The sequence below is a fragment of the Mastigoproctus giganteus genome, chromosome 9 (genome assembly GCF_048544385.1).
Source record: "Mastigoproctus giganteus isolate SK-2022 chromosome 9, ASM4854438v1, whole genome shotgun sequence".
Taxonomy (NCBI): Eukaryota; Metazoa; Arthropoda; class Arachnida; order Uropygi; family Thelyphonidae; genus Mastigoproctus; species Mastigoproctus giganteus.
In genome coordinates this window covers 110,873,915-110,897,793 of record NC_143583.1, presented here as the reverse complement: position 1 = coordinate 110,897,793, position 23,879 = coordinate 110,873,915, and the positions used below count along the sequence as shown (strand labels likewise).

General features: G+C 37.4%; 1 protein-coding gene across 6 annotated transcripts in view; it reads right to left on the bottom strand.

The window, feature by feature from the left end:
• Positions 1–22,070, bottom strand: part of Shal (Potassium voltage-gated channel protein Shal) — a 264,104-nt gene extending 242,034 nt beyond the window's left edge. For all 6 annotated transcript variants that reach the window (XR_016547418.1, XR_016547417.1, XM_090381766.1 and 3 more), the window contains exon 1: positions 20,329–22,070. Coding sequence is in view for 4 of the 6 variants with exons in the window: in XM_090381766.1 (XP_090237892.1) it covers positions 20,329–21,443 (1,115 nt within the window). In the remaining 2 variants the exon portion in view is untranslated. The remainder of the gene's footprint in view (positions 1–20,328) is intronic.
• Between the last annotated feature and the right edge of the window lie 1,809 nt (positions 22,071–23,879).

Sequence of the window (23,879 nt, the reverse complement as noted above, 5' to 3'; positions counted from 1 at the left end):
GACTGCTTCATGTAAATGTGTCTTTGCGCTGTACTGCCTTAATAATTTAGTACTCTGCACATTGCCAACGTATATTATTTTAATCTTGTTAAATAAACGATTGTTTCATTTTTCATGCGCACATTTGTGAGGACCACTGGCAACATCCTGGAGAATTTCGGATAAACACGAAACTGTACTATCAGTAATATGAAATATTCAGTTGAAGACGAATGTTCGTCCCATAAAATGGGAAAGACATTTGAATTCCAATTTTTACTTTTGAGTCTTATAAACAGGTAACAAAATTAATTATCTGAAGGCAACGTAGAATTATTTCCTTTGATGCGAATAAATAAACATATTTTGATTAGAAACTATTGCTCAATTATGGAATATAGAAAGTTATTTGAAATATTCTTTGATTTGAAAAGAGGAAAGGCATTTTTAACTTGGCTGGTACTTAATCAGTTTGCGCGAAATGTCTATGCACTTTCCAACATCTGTAAATATTTTTCGCTGCGAAATTTTTCATTCTTACTGTTATAGAACTTGATTACAATCAGGGCTTAGTGTTTAATACGTCATTGACTCGAATGTATCAGCTGCATAAATTATATCAATAAACTGTACATCTGTAAGGAATTCATGCCTAGTATTGTATGCACAGAATGGTTGTCAGTTGTCATTCTACATGTTCGTGATAGCAGAGTAGTAATAATCACCGCCTCCCCACATCGGACGTTGATTATTACCAGTAGGGGTAATGCTACTCAACACATTGGCTTACAGCAACAATTTCAACTCTGGTATTATTATCATCACTTTAAGACTGATGCAAAGAAAGAAAATAATTAAATCTTATCCATTATTTCAAGAAGCCTTTCTAAGAATGATAAAATAATGCCTATCTATTTCAGCTTATAAAATTTACCACTCCCCTCAGGAACTTCGAGGACTCTGTTGCCACACTTTATGCTAGAACCAACTACAGCTTCTTCAGATCTTTACTAGAAGAAACCTGTTTCAGCACTCTTCCAGTTTTATACCTCTTCAGTATGGAAACCTTTGTAACCTCTACAAATATCAATGCAATGTTCCAGCATCTTCCATGCCTTGTTTCAGGGCAGGACTTAAGCCAGATAATTACCACTGCTTGAGATGCCAAGGCGATATTCAGGGGAACATCTCGGCTCTGAACTAATTAGGAGTGCCTCTTTCTTGAAGGTGCATTTAGGGTAGGCTCCGCCATGTATTACGGTTTTTGTCAATCGATATGTGATGCGGTTACATGCGCCCCCATAAATGCATAAACTAATCCACATGCATCGATCAGATTATAAACATTTTATGATAAAGATTGCCATAATCTTGGTTAAGTCCATAACGGGGTTAAGCATCATGACCATCTAGATCATTCTGTTCTTATTTTCAGTTCAATATTCAGTATAACAAAAAGCATCCTAAATTTTAATTCACGCTAACATAACAAAAGTATTCAGACGCCATAACGCTTGAAAAAAAAAATACAGGTTTTAATTGATAAATTAATAAGATGTAAGCTCACTTTATTAATTGAGTCAACGATAACCCGTCATGGAACACTTTCGACCAATTCCTTCTTTCAAGTAGGGGGAACCTGAATCTATTATTCCTTAGTTGCAATTGCCGGTTCAACTGTAGATGTGCTGGGCGTTGGACGCACTCTGATCCGGCGTTCAAGTTCATCTCGAAATTGTTCGATTAAATTCAGGATTAGACTCTAAACAGAGTATATGAGTTGTGGGAGTTTGTTTTCCCTCAAACTAGGTTTTTACACTTCTCGCTGTATAAGATGGAGCGTTATCGTGATGGAACATTGAGGGTGTCATTTTTATGGCTCCCAGAGTGCTGGTACCACTAAATTGTTCAAATATCATTGCACTTTGGCCCCAATGGCTAATTACACTGCCAACCTATGGTCCGAGTCCGAACTACGAGAAGGAGCCCCACACCATGACCGCATCTCATCCGATCTTCAATGTGTGCAAAATACACTGCAGTTGGTGACGTCCTCATGCATTCTCCGCATCCACTCCAGATGTCTGATTACTGTTTAATCCGACTAGATGCTACATAGGACCGTTTCCCACCGTTCTATGGTCCGAGAACGATGGACCAAGCCCACTACGGACGACTTCTGGCGTTCTTCGGTGTGATGTGGGGCTTGCAAGGAGCAGTTCTGCCTTTAAGTCATGCCATGCAGTTCTCGGTGGTTAACACATTTATGGACACTTTTCGGACATCTCAGCACACCATTGTATGATTTTCTTCAAACATAGAACTACTTGAGTGTTAGCGCAGAAGTCGCTCTCGTTTTTAGATCTTTTCACTACGACTGTGGTTGACTTTTAAAATGTGTAGCTTTAGTACGCTATGACAACTGATGTAGCATCCGAACATCAAGCCTGCTGAAGCACTATAACCCATCCTTCTGCAATTCTTTCTACTTTCTTGTTGTAATTGTGAATTTCCTACATAGTTTGAAATGCACAGATAAACCTGTTCCTGGTTTGCAATACATCTCGTTCGTGCCATACACTACAGTGGGAGAGGTGTCCAAATACTTTTGGTAGGGGTGCTGTATACATATTTACTATGCAGTGTTTTGTAATGGAAACTCCTTACGAATGCTACACTAATTCGCATCAGTTAAATACATTAAGCTCTACTTCTCTAATTAACATTTATATAATCCGCTTATATAATTAAAATGCAACACCTCGACATACACCCCGCTGATATTAAACATTCATTAGCAAGTAAATGAGCTGATAAAACTGGTATAACGTTTACCACTTTCTAAATGTCGCTGGAACTCTTGGAATTTGGAATCCATTGAATAGAATATATACTTTTTATTTAATCAGGATTACCGCGTATGAAAGATGCGAATTAAATAGAGAAACAGGAACTGACTCGAATTATTTAATATTGTCAGTGCTACCGCAGAGAGAGAGAGAGAGAGAGAGAGAGAGAGAGAGAGAGAGAGAGAGAGAGAGAGAGAGAGAGAGAGAGAAAGTATTAAAATCATGATATTGAGCTGATCGGTAATACTTGGTTCAAACAAAGTTCTCTTCTGAGATTTAGAGATATATCCGTGAAGCTACGGTTGGCTGAGATTGCACATTTAGCTACAGAAACGCAAAACCAATATGGAATACAACCTGCAAATCTTGGAAAACTGATTTCTTGGCAAACTTGAAGTTTGGCTCATCTTCATGTAACGTCTAACTGATCAGACCATGCCGCTATAATATACATCGACATAAAAAAAAAGGCATCCCCCACACGCATCAGCGCTGGTTAACTCTTAACCTCAAGTCTCAGAACACATTCGTAGAACACAATAACGTCCGTAGGATATTCAGAAAATATCCACCATAACGACCTTAACATCATTCGGACTTGAACTTCGTAATGCATTTCGAAGCTTTTAAGATCAAAATCGACCGATCGTTGGAGGACGCAAAACAAGAAACTCACAGAAATTTCAAATTTCGGTTGTATTATATTCTAGGCCAACGAGTGCATTTACTTCGAAATATAGATACGTTTATCTTATTTATTCCTCTTTCAATAGTACTTCTTCCAAAACTTCTTTCTTATGGAACTTTTTTTTTTCTTATGAGATTACGACTAAACAAGAAGGCAAGGCACGCGTTCATCATTTCAAAAACTTGAAATTCCCCCGCGACAAATTCTCATCTCCCTAAGAACCATCCAAATCAAGTGCAATCTTATCGTAAATAACAGTGGCCAACAGTTAAAACGTTTCGGTAATAAAATTAACCAATTTAGACTAAAATTAATGTGCTAAATTCGAATATGATAGTTAAAATGGATTATTAGCTCTAGTTGATGATAGTATACATGTCACGTTCAGCGCATTTTTGCTTGATTTTTGAGGGAATTTGGCCTTGAGGTACAGTTTGTGTGGCAACACTGCAGCCAGTATTTCTGAGTCTCACTATTTCCTGTCTAGACGTGTCAGTCAGTCTGAGCCAGGAATCTGTCCACGCTACACTCGTTTTTGACTGTGCTAAAACTTAAAATTTAGTATATAGCGTTGTGTAAACAGTGCCGATAATTTTTTGTTATGTTTGTGGTAAAATGACATTAGCATCATAGAAGAGTGCCATTACTCTGACAATAAATTTTAAAAAAACACATACAACTGTTATTTTGGCTGCAAGGTTGGTCCCCAACCTTGCAGCCAAAATAACAAAAGACGGGAGCCTCATATTTGCTGCAATACTTGTGCTTTTAATCTCCACAGCTGGTTAAATCACAAAGGCGGCTCAATGACTTTCGCCATGCCCATGATATGGAGAGAGAGCATTCAATCACATAATGGACTGCTATTTTTGTATGGTACCACCTCTTCAACAGGGGACTTCCAAGAAGAAAAGGGGGACCGTAAGCTACCCGAATATACCATCTGCTATTCGACCTCTACCCCACGGAGAAGGACTTCCCGTTCGTGAGCCGCCAACTGAATATGTTTCAGGATCTGATGAAGAGTCAAGTGATAGCCGAGACAAATCACCTGAATTCTCCACATCAACAGATCTCAATTTTATTTCCAATTTCCCGTCTACAGAGGCACACAAAATTACGCGAAATTAATTAAATGATCTTATCAGAGATCTTTATTTATCAAAAAATAAGGCAGAACTTTTAGACTCAAGACTGCAACAGTGGAATCTCCTTCAAGATAATGTTAAAATGTATACCGGTGCCGCCAAAAAGATTTAACCCAGTTTTTTTTTTTTAAATGGAAAATAACTTTCTTGCCTGCATCGATATAAATGGCTTAATGGACTCACTTAATACTAACGACAACCCTCGAGACTGGAGACTTTTCGTAGATTCTTCTAAATTGAGTTTAAAAGCAGCGCTACTACTACATAATGGCAACGTACTATCATCGCTTCCAATAAGTAATGCAGTACATATGAAAGAATCATACGATAAGGTGAAGCTTCATACTGAATCCATCAACTACAAGAATTAAGGCAGATTTGCAATTATTTAAAAGTTATTGCCATCTTGTTAGGTTAGGAATGCAGCAGAGAAACAGAATTTTGCTGTTTTCTTAGCGAATAGTCAGTACAGCATGGTCTTCTCATTGCACAAGGAAAGACTGGCCTTCAATCACTCGCGATCACTCAATCCAGGATAAAAAATGTTCATTACAGTCCACCAATTGAGCCAAGAAAAATCCTGTTACTTCCAGTACACATAGAATTGGGACTTATGAAACAATTTGTTAAGGTCGTGGATCAAGATATAAGATGGATCAAGAAATTTTAATGAATTTTAAATACCTGAATAAAAAATTTCTTGAGACCTAATTTCTGAAATTTCAAAGAAATTAGGTCTCAAGATTTCAAAAAAGTGCTACAGACCTCATTTAAAATTTTATAAATTCAGATATTATAAACAATATTCATTTTTATTAGTGAACTTGGATATAAAAATTAGCTTTAAATCATCTTTGCAACGATTTTGCCAGCGACTAATAAATGTTGTTTGGATACAATAAATTCTCTTTTATGTATTTTTAATATATCTTTAAACAATTATTTTCGGTCCATAAACAAAATTTCAAACAAACTTTTTAATTTAATTCAATCTTTATAGAAATTTGGAACAAGACGTTACTTGTTCCAAACTTAACCATCTTAACGATTAATACAATAAAATGAACACTTTTATACCATGTAATTATATATTAAGAATTTTAATGAGAACACCTCAATACATATTCTTAATGACCAATAGGATCCGTTTCAAGATAATACTGCGTCTCGTCATTGGAGCTTACAAACGTGGAAAGTTTACAGATGCCGGAAATCAGCTATTAACTGAGACAGATTGAGTCTGTCTCAGGTAATAATTGATCACCAGCATATGTAATAATTCTCAATGAAATAATTCTTAACGGCAATGTCGTATAATTATTTATTTGCCACACCAATGAACGCCAATTTTTGACACACCAACGAACACCAATTTTTGACACACCAGTGACTCCATCTGTGATTTTGTTACAATCAACTTATAATAAATATACGAATCTGAGTCTTTCATGATTGTAACTGTCCCATGCTGCCCTCTTATGCTCCGTAAAGCTCGCTAAATTCCTTTTCATCCATCTTGGTATCTTTCTTGTGCGGTACTTCCTAAATAGAATGAATGCACTCGTGATTTCGATGACGAATGCCTTTAATGTTTAACAGAATTCAATAGCGCTTACCCTTACAAATATTTCGTCTCAATTGATAGAGTCCAAGAGATTCCTTAATCTATAATATACCCCTTTCTTGAAATTAAAATGTGCGCAGCACTTTGAATACTAGGTGGCTAAATGTTAAACTTGGATATCCATTTACTATTCCAAAAATATCAGCACTGAGTAACCTTAAAATCTAAACCTATAGCATCTAAATCTTTGTTATCTCCTTTGCAGCAAATGGAGCCAATTTCCCTCTTCTTTCTAAACTTATCTCTCAAAGTCCATTGACATCAGTTAAGTCATCACTTCAACACAAACGAGAGTCAATGGTGGATATATTCCACTATACAGAACTCGCCGCATTAGATTGTAGCAATTGAATATTCACGATTCAGCATTAGATCTAATTAATTTTCTCAGAGTTAAAAGAAATGGAATTGAGATGAAATACACAATTAATTGGAAGCAATTTATTATTATTATTACTATTTATTGTAAACAAAGTTTTTGATGAATAAATTAATGAAATTGTATTATTATTATTAGTAGTAGTAAAAAATTTCACTATAGATATAAACATAAGGATATTCAGCATGCTTTTCATATGTCTAGGATTCTCATAATGTTCTTTGCGTAGAATAATCCTTCTGTGTCCTTCGAAATATTTTATGCAATAATCGATGTTGCATGAATAAATGCCGTTTCTACAGGCTCTTTAAGCTCATCCATTTTGCTATAGCATTGTTTGAGGCATCCTTTAACAAGCCCCTGTGGCGAATTATTGCACAAAGAGAAATCAGATTTTTAAGTGCCTAATGAAGCGATGACGCCAAGATTACAGATCATCCAATCCACTTATCGGGAAGCATATCGTGCAGGTAATCACGGACAAAAATGACATAAAGGGCAGGTGTTCCATCTTGTTGGAATCGCACACACCAAGAAATTTTTACTATTCAGTCCTTCAACGTAATTAAATATGGGTTTTGATTCACTGGTGTGTCAAAAGGGGGAAGGAAGCAAACAAATGATTACAGGACATTCAGGCGGGTGAAATCTGAAAATGATAAATCACTAGCCAAGGGAGCCAAGAATGTAGACGTTCCATTCATACATAACCGTGAAGAGGAAAGAAAGAGTAAACCAGACAGAAAATTTTCACAATGGAAACGGTAAAATCATAAATAATCAAGCTGACGTTGGGCGTGAGCCGAACAGATACTTTGCATCGATATTCACATTAGAAAGTCCAATTTAGGATGGAGAACATTGTGTTAATGTACCTGAGTAGATTAGATATTGATAGGAGAGTACAATAGAAAAGCTACTGAGCTTGAAATGGGCAAGGCTTGGTTACTGATCGTATTTGTCCGTTCGTATTGAATACAGGTACATGCATAGCATACACAGGTTGGCGCCAGGATTTCAGGTCAACTCCGCTGTGGTAAGCTGTGATGATACAGAACTCTACAAAAGGCCAGAAAGGTGTGCAATGTTGTGTTTGTGCAGTACGTGTTGTGTTCTTTAGTTGTTTCTAGTCTCTTAGTGACTAGGAAGGCGATCAACTGAAAAGCCTGCTCAGTATCCGCTTATACCACTGGGAGGTGGACCACAACTAAGTAAGTACTATAGGCCCATCTTAACAATCTCGGCAACTATGCCGGCCCTGAAAAGGACAATATCCTGCACCCACTGGAAGTAGTGCAATACCAGTGGGTGCCAGCCATCCCGTAATCAACGTAGTTAACACAGCCCGTGTCAACTACCGGCAAAAAAATAATAAAAATAGAATAAAATGAAAAAAAAAATAGAATAATAAGATAAATAAAAAAGAAAGAAAGAAGAGAAAAGAGGAGGAAGAAAAGAAAGGAAAGTCAGGCAGGCGTAACTGAGCAAGCTAAGCGACATTAACCGAACCAATACAATATAATAAACAAAGTCTAGATCAATCAAACAGGAGTTACATTCATCAGGTTTACACAGAGAATTGAAATATAAAGTCCGTGTCAGAGAAGTCATGTCAGGTGATTAGAAAGTATCATATCAGTAAGCTATAATTATAGAATTAGACAAATTCCAAAAGTTTAGTTAACAATAGTTTAAAAGTGTCTTTTACAAGTCACAATTAATCGTCCGAAACATTGCATAAGTACTTTCAGTCAAAGCCACAATTCGACTTGCTGTTTATGAAAATTGTAGATTATTGGTCGGTAGAAGCAGTCTTCCGTAATGAGAAAACCCCCAAGAGCAGTCTTGCAGTGCCTGAAAGTTATTTGTAGAAGACATAAATATATTTTCTTGACCAAGTAAGACAGGGACAGTGCTTGTATAGAGCACAAGATAAAGCACAATGCGATGCCTTTTACTTATACATCAAAGGTGCTTTCGACAACATTGATCACACGGAAGCCATTTAAGTACTAAAAAAAATCATTTACTCATTGACACAATGGTTATATCCTATCTACAGCATAGCCTAAATCACAGACATCTCCTCTTCCTCACTAACACCGATAATATTCTCTTCACAACCACAACAAGTATTCCTCAAGGAGGTGTTCTCTCCAGTACTATATTTTCAGCATCTCTACAACCACTTCTACAAGAAAATCCAAATCTGCTAGCTTATGCCGATGATTTAAAGCTGTTTATTATTTCCAAAGCCTGTGATGACATTTGCAAGGTTATTCATGATGCGAATTTACAGATGTGCGGAATCATCAAGTATCTGAAGAATCTCAACAATCTGTCTATAAATGCAAACAAATCTGTTCAAATAACTTATTCCTTAAAGAAATAACCAAACCACGCAGAAATTAAAATTGCTGATGTTTCAATTCCAAATGTATATGCTCACAAAAACCTAGGAATTGTTTTCGACAAAAATCTTCCCTTTAACTCTCACTATTTATGTGTTGCTAAAAAATTCAAAAAGCAAAATGGCTAATCAAGCAAAAAACAGCAGCGATTCAAGACAAAAAAAAAACAGCAGTCATAAATCATGTTCACAGATGCATCTTTCTCATTCTGGCTTATGCATCCGAAATCTGGTCTGGTGCTCCTCAAGTTACCGTCAAGAAACTAAGAACCCAACAATATCCAGGCAATAGCTTTATGAAAACTTAAAAATAAAGCCTCTGCAACAGATGATCAACGAGTCTGGAGTCATGCTTCTTGCGAAGTTAATTACTCTGCAAGCGATTCACCAAACTTAGCCATCTTAATAACTCTCTCCAACAGAGAAAATTCAAGAAACCAACAACAATTCAATGCAAACTCTCCAGACTCAAATAAATGGACAGAATGTTCCCCAATGAATCCATTCCCCTCAAATTATCACATTTTTACAAGCGGATACTCAACTCTGAAGCTTACAAGAGTCAAATTTCCAATCAAATGATGAGAAATAAAAACAGCAACCTGCCTACTTGCAATCCAGTAAACGCATCCGGGAGCCAAATATAATGTTCCGCAATACACATGTATATTTATAAAATTTAATTTATTAAATTTTATAAATACAAATTTTACAAATTAAATTTATATATATATATATAAATTTAATTATTTATTATTTTTTATTCATTATAATTCCTATTCATTGTTAATATACTGAGTGATCACTGAATTATGACCACCTACCTAATACTTCGTAGGTCCTCCTTTTTCCCTCAGTACAGCAGCTATCCGACGTGGCACTGATTCAACAAGATGTCGGAAGCGTTCGGGAGGTATGGCCAACCAAGCTGTGTGTAATGCGGTCAGCAATGGAGGTATGGAGGTGATTGGTGTATTCAGACGTCTGATATGCCTTTCCACAGTGTCCCACAAGTGCTCTAACGGATTGATATCGGAGGAAGTTCGGAGGCCAATCGATATGCTGGAAGTCAGAACTGTGTTCCTCAAACCATTCCTGCACAAATGGCCTATGGCTCGGAACATTGTCATCTTGAAAGACACCATCGCTATTCGGGAAAAAGTGTAAGGTAGCGGAGTGTACACAGTCAGCAAACAGTTGACGATAGCAGAGACCACTGGTACGTGTGACCACATGCACCAGGGGTCCAAGTTCCTGCCAGTGAAACATGCTCCACACCATACAACTGCCTTCACCGGCCTGCACTTTTTTGTTGACGCCAAATCCGTACACGACCATCCACGGTGTGGAGTAAATAATGTGACTCATCCGAGCAGCACACCTTCTTCCAGTCTTCTAACGTCCAACTTGCATGCTCTTTGCACCAGGCGAGTCTTTTATGCCGATGAACCTTGGTTAGGAGAGGATGCCGTAGGGGTCGTGTGCTGGTATAGCCCATACGTGCGAGCGTACGACGCATTGTCATGCCAAATATTGTTCCGGGTTGGCCCATGTTGTATTGGGTAGTCAACTCTTCAACAGTGCTACGCCTGTACGAGTCGTCGGACCCGGTGCTCACCTCTAACATCAACCTTTCGCTGACCTTTGCAGTTTTGTTGTCGGGTCGTTGTTTGACCATTTTGACGCCAGTCCTGGTACACTTTAACTACGGCGGCTCTCGAACACCCCACCAGTTCAGCCGTTTGGAAAACGGAGGCACCAGCTCGTTGAGCTCCCACAATCTGTCCTTTATCAAAATCTGATAAATCCTTCCTTTTACCCATGACGCTAGGAATTTTACTACCTATTGAGCCACTAACATCTTATCTATGCTACGTAGGTCGAATAACTCAGCACTCACGTGGTCAACGGGTCGCATTCAGTTTTCATAGGGGTGGTCATAATTCAGGGATCATTCAGTGTATATATATGAATTCTGATATATATTTGTTTTTATATTTATCTGCTTTGTACTGAATTTATGCCCCTAGCCTAGTGGTGTGATGGGCTTGCTGTATTTGCAATAACTGATTATTTGTTATTTAAAATAGCTTGGTATTTATTGAGCCATGGCCAGAAAGAATAAAACAAGTGAGTGAACTCGGAGAGAACCGCTGCAAAGTAGCCTTGCTGAAAACGGAGATAGATGGAAAAAGTAGTTCTACCTATGGATGAGGAAGATCAACGTTCTTTCCAAAGAGAAATTAAAATTTCGAAACAGCTAGAATTTTCTTCTTTAGGAGATGCTTCAGGGTGTCATTTAATATGCCATGAAATTCATAAGAACGACCTTGTTGGATATGTTGGATTTCTTTAGCTAGCGAGTCATTGATTACTGGAACAAATTGCCTCAGCAGGTAGTTGAGGCTGACGGTTTGCAAGTTTCTCTTTTTGACAGTTTGTTGTTTCTTATCTTTTTTTTTTTTTTTTTTTTTTTGGCCAGTGCCCGTGGTTGCCTTGCACTATTTGATTAATACTATTTTAATAATAATAATAATAAGAAGAAAGCCCTCTGTATTCTAGAAAGAGATCAAGGTGAAGGGTTCAAGCAAGAATTTGGAATGTGCGAGTCGAGTTCGTGCGACAAGCACGAAAAAGAACAAGAAGGAAATTACGCTGAATTAAGCTTTGATTGAACAGTAAGGAGCCTGGCATGATGAAACCAGGCTCCAGTAAGTAACAATAGGAAGAACAACAGCTTTATACATAAGACGAAGAGTTTTTGCACTAAGTTTCACTCCTGCCTAGAAATACGAACGAACATAGCTATAAACTTTTAATTTTATCTCTAGTTAAGTAATATGGGGTAGAAACGTTTGTCGATTTTCAATTTTACATTTTTTACTTTTTTGGCAACAACTAATATTTTTCCAAATATTAGTTTGTCAAAAAATAATAGACTGGTTATAATTTTGACGAGTGGAGGGTTATTTGCAATAAAACGACTCTTAAAAACCACCTCCAACTTTTGGATGGAGAGAATTTTAACTATTAAGAGAAGCTCCAAACAGATCCTTTAAAACATTGTGAGCATTAACTTCTATCTGAGCTTTTGAATTGCAGTAAAAAAAAATCAGGATAGATCGCCAGCAAAAACTAACAAAGAATAACATTCATACTGCTTAAAAAGCAATTGATGATTGAGGATTAGATTCCAAAAGAAGGAACCTAAAACAGAGCCCTAAGAACAGCCATGAAAAACAGGTCTACAATGACAAATCTGTTGGAAAAAATAATCCCTAATGGTAAGATAAAGCTGCTTAGGACGCTGAAGAAGGTACTCTCAAAGTCCACAAAAACAACAAGAGTGTAAGTATGGGTGGTGAGATGGATGAGTCTCATAAATTCAATAAGAGCTTCTTCAGTGTCACGACCAGGGGAGAAACCGTACTGATTAACAGCAAAGCAACCGTTGTTCACAAGAAAGAAGAAGTCTGCGAAAGAGTATGCCAGACTATTTACGATTAATTGATTTTATCTTTGGACTTAAGGGCAATCCCCTTAAACTGGAGAAGCGCCAATATCTCTCCAATCCAGAAGTGGGGGGACGAAGGATATGATATAGGGTAACTATATCATTTGGCTTCAGTTTCAGGGAAAGTCGTGGGTTCTGTGGTAAACGACACATTACAGGATCATCCTAATAGGTATAATTCCTAAACGGACCACGAGGCTTGGTAAATGCAAAAGCTTGCCTGAACAATCTTATAAACCGCTGTGACATGATGACACAGGAGCTGAACCGCAAGAAACAATTTTGACATTATTTAGAAAATTTAGCAAAACATTTGTACACGAAAAGCCGAGGAAGATTACAAGTTGAGGCGTATTATGACTACGCGCTTGTTCCTGAGATGAACCGAGAGAAGGCTGAAGGACAGGAGGGAGAGGTTGGTATTAATGGCCAATCTTATAATATCTTTGGAAAATTGCAACTCAAGAATAACTGCTACACCAGAAAAGGGAATGTTTTGTTTTTGTTGTTTTAGGCGCATCAGCGACTAAGATCATATTGCGCCGTATATATTATGTCTGTAAACTGGGTGTTTTGTTCTGTTGTCGATTTACCTGTTTGCTGGATTAAAAACTGGAATACCGAGAAGAAAACCAAGCAACCCTCGTTTCATACCGGCTAACTCAGCCACGTTGTAAAAAAACCATAAAAATTCCTCGCTTCATTGACGAGATTCCAACTCAGGCTTCTTCCACCTGGTGTGAGGTGAACGATGCTTATACGTACTGTGCTACTACACGCAAGGGCTTGAAAGGTTTTGCTATGCTATGATGGCATCGAAGTTTATACTGTGCATTATAAACAAATGGCCAAGAAGGAGTACAGTGTCTTATTATTGATTAATCCTTGCTTTATATCTAAAAAGGAAGTTATTGTTCAGTTAAACGATCAAGAGCGAAGCTGCAGTAGAAATTGATTCCATAGCATTTGATTCCATATCCGTTCACGCGTTGGCAAGGCTACTACGTGAGTATTACCTCATTGGTGGAGACATGCTCTGGTTTATTCAGACAATGCTTGAGCACAGGACCATTATTGTTCGCGATGGCAATCTGCGCTACACCAGGACTATTACAGCTGGAGTTCCACAAGGCGGGGTCCTGTCCGGAATCTTGTTCTCAGCTGTTCTCGTACCGTTCGTGATGGACCAAACTGATATCATCACCTTTGCTGATGACATAAAACTGTTTACTCCCATCAGCTCTGGAGACACTGCTGAATACATAAATGCCCTAATCCTTCAGAAAATCCGGAACCTTGAGGCCTTCCTCTCCAGTTTCGGACTTCACATCAATGCTGAGCAGTCAAAAGAGTTGACTTTCTCTCTCAAACGGAACCCAACAATAGTGCAACCCATTATAAGAGGATCCGCGATTTCTGCCGTCCAACAACATACAGATCTGGGCGTTATTTTTGATCAAAAGCTCTCCTTTCTACAGCACATAGACCACCTACAAATAAAGTTCTGTCGACACCGGTAGATGATTAAACAACAACTTATGCACGTCCATGACCAGGCTGTTGGGTGCAGATATAATAAGACATGTGTCATACTCTATGACATATGTCTTAATATATCCGGTCATACTCTATGGCACCGAAGTCTGGACTTCAATTGCTACGACCTATCTTAGATGGATTTTCGCGGGGGAATTCTGGCTATTGAAGTGGGCCATATGGAAATTTCGGCTTCCCTCTGCACCATGGACCACTCAGATGGCGGCAGCTCTTAACATCAGACGTCTTCCTGCCATCATTCACGAGAGAAGACTCTCGTCTTTGCCGTCAAAATGATGGTCGGCATTATTTCAGTACCAGATTTCTGGGCTACCTGCGAATGGAGGATCCCGGTCCCAAGCCTTAGAGTTAATCCAATCCTTCAGGCCATTCCAAACCGGTTAAGTTATCTGATGGGTTACTACCCGTGCAAATGCTGCAGGACATGTACTCCTTGGACGGCGATCTCTATAAGTTCGCAGTCGATAAGAAATATAGGCAGAAAGTACTCAGTCGGCTTCCTTCCCAGGACCACGTCACAGGACATTAGAACCTGCTCCCGAGGACCTGTCCATCACTGCCATGGATCCATCACTCCAGTGTTCAAACCTTTCTGGAGTCATAATGCTGTTTTGGTTTTGTTTTTTTTTTTTTTTCGTCTTTGTTTATTATGTTGTGTAATTTCTTTTATGTAAACCCCTGGCTTGTAGCCGTGAAGGGAGTTGTATACAGCAATGTGCCTTCTCTATATAATAAAGAGTTCTTCTTCTTCAAATATTATGTTTTATTCTGGAGACCGTATCTGAAGAAAGCCAATGAGCTTCTTGAAAGGCTTCAAAAATGACCAACTCGTCTGGTAAGAACAGAAAAGGTGGGTTCATGTGAGAAGTGGGTACGAAGAGGTTACAGAGCTTCGAAATTGGACGTATCATCGGAGAGAATCTAAATAGGTGTGCAAGGTACTGAGGAGAATTGCAAAACGAACAAGGGAAGAAATAATTTTACATTGAAATGGAACAAAAAAAAAAACAGCGGGTAAAAATAAAAGGCATTAGAAAAACTAACAGGAAGTCTTATTTGTTATGTGTGTTGTCAATTACTGGAATACACTGCTTCCCCGTGGTCGAAATTATATACGAAATCTAAAAGACAGCTGGATCGACATCTTCTGATGGTGGAGGAGTAATCAGATTGTTATTGTATTCTAGTCCGCCCTCTAAATGTAAAAGACCAGGGCGTGACTGCATCTTCACCAGCCAGTTTGTCTTGTTGCAGGATTTAAAAATAAAACATGGAAAACTACAAGAAATTCCTACACTTCTCAGAGGAAGAGCAAAAACCGGCGTCTCTCTGCTATGATCTACCACCCCAGTTATTTCTGTGTATTTTATTGCCATGCGAGAACGTTTATGATCACTGTCCACGTAAACCTTTAGATTAAAAAAAAAAAAAAAAAAACATTTCTTCTGTTACCAGAAAAAAAGCGTCAGCTCCCTCAACAAGTACTCATTTTCACCATGTTCGGTGGGTCTCACATAACACAATTACAGGAAGTTTTCCATATCTCCCACCATTCTCTCTCCTTCCCAAAGCTATCAAATCGTATATATTTCATCATAATGTCCAAAACAAAATACGTTTCCCAGTAACTTAGCCCATAAATAATTGAATATGGTATCATTAATATTCATTAATAACCTCTGTTCGTTTCTGAGAATGCCCACATTCTTTAATATGAACCCATTATCATCAGCGTGAGCAAATATAATACCTCATAGATTATGACACAACATTTCAATAAGTCCACGTCCCCATGGATCATAGAACCAAGCCTACTGTAGCCGTACTGCCATAAAACTAATTAGGACTATGTATTATATTCTCGTCAGATTGAACCTGTTTGCCTGTCATGTGTCTACACTGTTCCATTTGAATAGAGCATAATAAAGAGTAAATTACTGAATGTAGGTTAATGTAATAAAGTGTATTTATATTAGGTGGGATGCATGACAACCTCAGCATGGACACAGCTCATATAATAGTTTTGGGGCGTTTCTGTTGGTTCAGCTGTGGGTAAATAATTCATTATGAGTCATAAAGCCAAATATAGCACAGGCTATTTGCGCTGTGACGTATCTAACCTCGTATGAAATTCAGAAATAATGCAACCTAATAACAGGGAATATTATGTTGACTATAATATTCGCCCAAGAATATAATGGAAAAATACGTGGAGTAAATTAATGTATTTCATGGATAAACCGTACTCAGTTATCAGAATCTCAATGTCATTGCATGATTAACAAGTGGTGGCTATAATCCACAAAAACTTGTGTTACGCAAAGCAATAATTATTCATAAATCATTAAATAAATTACACAATGAGGAAACAGGGAAAGAATCTAAAAACAAAAATACAATGGTTGAAATAGATGGTGATAGAAATAACTGATATAACACCATCAGGAGAAAGAACAAAGATTCCCAAAAATAACCTTCAGAGTCCATCCTGCCGGAAAAGGGCGGATCGGTAGATACGGAAAGATGAGCTGACCAAGGGCAGACTTGAAGGAGAACGGAACACAGGTGGCTCCTAATCTTTAAATAGACAATAAGAATGAATTTTCAAACAGTCATGTGGTTTGTAAAATGGCTAGAAGTTTTGTCTTCGATAATCGATATTTTTTTCAATATAGTTCTCAAGAATCTAATGTCACGTCATTGCAAACACAGCAATCTTATTATAAATGATTCTTGATGATTAATAAGTGACTGAGAAATCATCAAACAGCATTTTGCACGCTTCTTTATAAGTGCATCAACAAATATCGTTCGGATATTAGAAAAGTTACCTGACGAGAAGGAACGACCAGAGCAAAATGTTTTTTTATTGTCGTTGTAACCCCTCACCCTCCTTAAACTCATGTCACTTACTCCACTTTGAATTTAAAGCTAACAACCATACTTCCACAAAAAAAAAAAAAATAATAAAATTTGCAGTCAGAGTGCATAAAAAAGGCGGTGAGCAACAGGGCGCGTACTTCAATTCTGTGATGCACTGGCTCAATTGGTAACTCGACTTGCAAAAGCGTTGCCATTGAATATAATGCTGGCCAGTTTTTCGTTGATGAGCTCACCCTAAAAATCTTACTAAACAATGCAATGTACACATCACTTATTAAGACGACGATTTTTCGAGCTCTGAAATCAATAAGAACTTCTTTCCCATAAAAAATTTGCCATAATTTTAATCTGTATTCGTACATTTGATTATTATTAAATAATCATATGAATTCCACAGCTTCTCAAGTTCTCTCACATATATTTGAAAAGGCCACTCCTTGTCTCCACAGCACTGATTCTTGCGGTTGAATTCACGAGTCACGCTCCTTGAAATGTCTCACCACCCTCTTTGAAGAATTTTACGCATTCCTGAGAAATTTCGCCCATGGATGACCGAAGATTAAAAGATTATGTAAATTCTAAAGAACAACATGATATACGTAGTTTCAATATTGTGCAAACACTTTCATTTGTTTGTCAAGCGTAAAAAACTTCTCAATTTTGTGGCATGTTTGGAGATATTATAATAGCTCCAAACATTCCATAAAATATAAGGGGTTATCCAGATTGAGAATTATTCTCACTGAAAGGAGACTTTTTGATTCAAATATTGGATGAATTTTTTTTATCCAAGAAAGTTCTACTTCAGATTAGGCAAAATAAAACTAAAACAAACATTGTTATATCTATGAACTGTGTTAGGAGCAGCTTATCTTTCAAAAATTCAATTCCCCATCTATGCTAGAAATATTTTCTGGTAATTCCACTAGATACTCGTATATATAGACACTGGCATGAACTGTTGCTTGCTAGATCTCTCTCTCTCTCTCTCTCTCTCTCTCTCTCTCTCTCTCTCTCTCTACCATATGGCTAATAATAATAATAACAACACATTCTAAAAGAAAAGTCCATATCCGTACTAGGATAATAAAGAGAAATAATGAAAAATGAAAAAGCAGACAATAACAAAAGAAGCCCTGAGATTTGAAGGCTTTGAATGGTTACGTTCCCAAACCTATTTTAACTTTTTATTTATATTCAATATTCAGATTCGCAAACTTCAGATCGTTGAATTTAAGTTCAATTCAGGTAACTGAAAAAAATAAAATAAAATAGTTCTAAACAGAATAACGAAATCTCCGTTTTGTCTTTCAACATACTAAATAATGGAGACTGTTTCGATCTTGTTTCAAGATGGCAGATTGAAATTAAATACTGCATCCAGATATCCTTTAATTCTCTCCACACTCTAACCTTCGTTTTTATTGAACTGCATGTACATGGATTTAAATAAGTAGAAATTTACTGCACATTGGTTTGTAAAATCCTTATTTGGAAGTAGCAAAGAGAAAACTCTGTTTACTACAAACATTATCGATCACAAGCTTCCTCAGTATCAAACAGCACTTGTAATTCAAAAAAAAATAGCACTATTCCCTAATTATGTTACTAGTTATTTGAAATGGGAATCATCACCCAATGGCAGTTTCTATGCTCACTGGCACTTCATCTAGTAACTAGACACAGTCAGTGAAAGACCTGATAACCAAATAAATAAAATATTTCCACAATATGAACAATATAAGTAAAAAAAAATTTTTAAATACAAGTAAATTTAGAGCAAAAGCTTCGGATATAAGAACCAGTTTGCTCTTTGTACGCTGGTTGGACTTTAGGTTTTGCGTATAGTTGAGATTTTTGCTCTGAATTTACGTGAGTAGTGTTTATAATTTAAGTAGCCTCCATCTTGAGACAAGATGGCAGAGCAAAATGAAAGCATCTCTTTAAAGATACCCTAGAATCCTATCCCTTCTAACATACGCTGTTTAGAAGGGATAGGATTTTAGACTATAAACATGAGCACTAAAGAGATGGTGTTTGTAATTTGAGTGGCAACCATTTTGTTGAAAATAGTTCACAAATTCCAAATGTGAGCGCCTATAATTTTATTAGATCGAATCAGTTTATGTTGCCTAGGACCTTGACATTTGGGTCGATTTTTAATAGAAAAGTTATTGGCGTGAGAGGACATCCGCAAGCAATGATGATCGTACGAGTTCACTCTCTAATTTTATTTTTGGAAAGTAGGCCAAAAGTATTTTGAGAAAAAGAATTAAATATTATTTTGTAAGGTGTTAGTTTTTACTTGGTCTGTCCTTATAGCTCTTCTCCAAAAACAAAATTTAGTTTCGGAAAAGTATAATCTCTGTTCTTTGTCGTAGAAACCCCCATCGTTGCAGTTTGTTCTAGAAAACTGTATTCAATGTACTTCTATCGAACACATTAATAAGAACATCTGCGTCATCTACAGTCAGTGCGTATTACAACTGTTCTCAGGTCGTTTCCTTAGGCAGTTTGCTTGCTTTGTATCCTGTTCCTTTTATTCGTTGTTAAGGAGAAAGAGATGTACAAAGATAAATATTCGAGGTGAAAAATCGAAACGACCATCTGGTAAAAAAGAACCACCTACACACCTTAATTCTCCTATCATTACAATCGCGATGTTGGCTAGTGATACGACTAAACGAGCAATCAAAATTAGGAACATATTAAACCATATAAAAGTTCTTTCTTATGTTTATTTTCTAACCGAATATCAAAAGATCGCATAACAAACAAAAATTAACAATAATAAATTTACCCAACTTCAAAATCATAGTATTAATTAGTTTTTAATTTTATAAAGCGTTACTAATTGATAAAAAAAAATGGTGAATTTGGCAGAAATTCCAGAAATTAAGCCTGTCAGCCCTTTGAACCCGTTTTTAGCCAATACCCCCAACTACAAACCGATTAAAACGGTTTCATACTGATTATTTTGCAATAAGCGATAGGAAAGTACGATTTGATCATGATTTTGATTCTGTGTGCGTACGCAGGTTCCTGCTTGCATGACCGCAAGCCTTAACTGGAAAAAAGGGAAATTAATAATGATTTTATCGTACCCACAAACACCAAAATATAAATAATAGTCGTGTACGCAATTTAGAGATTAAATAGTTGGGATTCGAAAAAAGATACGTACAAAACTAACCAAAATAAGGTGAATGAGAACTTATCTACAGAATAACGATAGTGTGACTAACTTTTTGCATTATGTGTACGTGTAATAGAAAAGCATTTGAAAGCAATACTCACCCTAGCGTAGTCATCGTAACAATGGTATACCAAAAGGCAGACGGTATACTAGTAAAGTTTGTTCCTTCTACATTCTTCTCTGCATAAAACATGACGGTTGCGAAGATTATGATAGCCATAGCCAAAGAAAATACTAAGAATCCTAACTCCGATGCGCAACTCTTCAGAGTGTAACCTAAAATTCGAAGACCTTGAGAATGTCGAGAAAATTTGAAGATTCGGAACACTCGGAAAACTCTAAGGGTTACAAACGCCCCGGAGACATCATCGTTGTCCTTAATTCCAAGCCCTATATAGTATGGAAGAATTGCCACGACATCTATTATACACATTACACTACGCATGAATTTACATCGGTTGGGTGCAGCGTACAACCGTAGCAAGTATTCCGCTGTGAAGATCATGACACAGGCGGTGTCGAGACAGAAAAAAGCTGCCTTGTAATTGGAACCGCAGGATAAGATCTCCCCAGTGGCTCGATCCAGCATACACGGTATGGTCTCCACCACGTTAGCGACCACCGAGACGGCAATGAAGAACCCAGTGACATAGTAGAACACAAGGGCCGCGGTGCCCGTGTGTGGATTTTCGAAGGCGCGCCACATCCTCTCCCGGATTGTGCTATTCGTCATATCTACATGCTCATTGTCTTCCGACAAACGATCGTCCATAAGCCTTTCAGCATTTTCCCTCTTTCTATCCCTGTAATCTTCGTAGCAGCAGTCCCCGATCACGTCTGGAATTATTCCAAAGAATGCTAACTCTTCATCGTAAGACATAAGGCATTCGTGCTTAGGGTAGTGGAGTTTTCCTGTACGGTAATAGTTCAAAATATGCCTAAAGATGTCCGGGTCTCGGTCGAAAAAGTATTCCTGGTGATCTTCGTCGAAGAAGAACTCCCTTTCGTTCGATCCTAGCAGGGTGTCAGGGTACTTTTCCACCGTATTGCGCCACGTTTCGAACTTCCTCCCGCTGACATTAATGACGAACTTTTCGTCTTCTCTCTTCCTCTGCTCTTTAGTCACCGGGGGAGCAGGCAGAGGCTTGCTGGCAATCGGCACCCAGCCGATTGCGGCGGCCCTGGCAAAAGGGAGCCAGGCCGCCACAGATGCCATTGCTGGTTAATTACACGAGGTAGCACCTGTAACGTTTTTCAATCAACTAGCTGCGTCTCACTGCAACAACTCGCGCGAAACTGTTCTGTCGGCTGATGCTTCTAACTTTAGATTCGCCTTGCAGTGAAGCTCTAACACCCAGGTCACTCGCACCGCCGATTTCGGGCCGCTCCAAGAAGTCACAAAGAATCACGATATAAGCCGTGTTAACAGCGGAGGGTGTGTGTCGTGAACAAAAGAAGCCACAACGTGGGTAATCCTCGCTACGATGAGAAATTTCGCTACACAATGCACGACAACAACAAACCATGCCAACGCCATTTTCTGAAGCTACTCTGCGCGAACGACGACAAACGCGTGTGAATTGCGCACGCTCGCGTAGAGAGTTGATCTATTGTGGCTCCCACGTCTGGGATACGTTGTCTAGTATCCGCATGGCGCTAAGTTCGCCCCAGCTTCCCTTTACTTAATTGTATGGGGAGCAAAAATTCTCCAGTGAAAACGATTTCGACATTATCTTAAAGGAAGGATTTAAACGATCTGCAGATTTCGTTGGTGGCCGCACTTCTTAGAAAATATCTAAATGTGACACAAGGTGATGACGGCCTCCAAAGAATCCTTCAGGTAGTGTAATAAGATACTGAGACCTGCATGAAATGCGCGGGCGCACACTCACTCAAGCTCTCTCTGCACACACACAGACATACATACACACACACATATATAATTCGATATTTTATGGATATCTTTATCCACTTGCACACTTAAGTTCAATATTTAATCAGATGCGCAACTATTACGAATAACTATAAATTATATTTAGCGTTGACACGTATTTATTAAATATTTATCGAAATTAAAAAAACTTATTAACAAAAAAAATTAAATTTGAATTTTTTGTCTAAGCCTGTTCCTATACCGCGTGCACGTATGTATACCTTTAAAGATGCAGTATCATAAACCTGTTATATCGATCAGTCCAGGTCATGAAATGAGTTAAGTGACTCTTGTGTCAACAGGAGTCGCATACGCATGAATGTAGAGGAGCTTGGGCGATACTTGAAACTGTTAGAAGACCTTGAGCATCTTTGAGCATTTGATGAATCAAAATTCCGATAAGTGAATTGGACATTTGTTGATCGGGAACATTGCCCTTGAGTGGTTTAATGTCTTTAATATTTTGTCAGTGTTTTAACCGTATTATGTGGGTTTCTTAGAGAATTTTTAGGACTACAAAAAACTGTCCGAGATGTAATTTTAGGCCTTTACAGATTATTCTTAGAACTCCGATTTAAAAAATCATCCTGAATATCACATTATGCATATATCGTGTCGTCTTTAATTCCTCGAGAATACATGTCGAAACGTAAATGAAGTATACTAGCATCATTATAATACATTCTCTGCCAGAACTCAATCACAAATCTAAATTACCATTTCAACAAACGTCTATATAGAAAATCGAAACTGGTATACATTCAGTTTACTAATATCAAATGACATCGCCTACTAGACTCTGCTAATGTTTAGAAGATCGCTTTTCAACCTTCCTGGCTCACGAATCCCTTTACTTTTAAGATTTTCAAAGACCTCTCAGGAGTAGATTAGTTAAACAGATAATATATACACAAAAAAATCTGTATTTTTTATATAGGCCTGTCATTTTATTATTAACTGTAAAAGAATATTAAAACATATCACAATATATTATTATTCAATTAAAACGTAGTATTCTAATAAAAAAAAACGAAAACAAATGAGTTCCCCGTCTTTGGAGAATCGTTGTTCACGTGACCCCAGCTAATAAGAATAAGACTAAAATAATAAGTCAGTTTTCAATTTCGTTCATCAAATTACAGGCAAACCAGAACGATTAACTTAATTATTCTCCTATTCTAATATAACAGTTCACTAAAAGGTGATTATCGAAAGATACCATAAAAATATCAATACCATGGAGCTCGCTGACCACAGTTTAGCAATTTCTGCTTTGAAAGTATCACAGTAGATGTCTAACGTAGTTCAAACATGATTGGGACTAACTAAATTTTTCAATTATAAAAAGTTAATTGGTTCTTAAAAATTATTTGTATTTTCAACAGTAGTTGAAAATACAAATTGTATTTTTTTTATTTATAGGTACAAAGGACTATAATTTCTAAATGGACACTACACATTGTTAAACTATTTTCAGTGAAAAGTATTCCTTGTCCTTGATATTCCCCTACACTGTGACATCCGTGTCTTTACCGATGAGAAGATCATGGCTCTTGGCGAATAATTCTCTCGATTTCAAGATTTAAAACTCTATTAAAAGTCTAATTGAAATATATGGTGTATAGATGAGAACGGAGAGCAGAAAATGGTAATTTATCATGAACAATTTTTAAAATATAAATAAACATCACCCAAATATTTCTTTTGTCCATCCTTTAA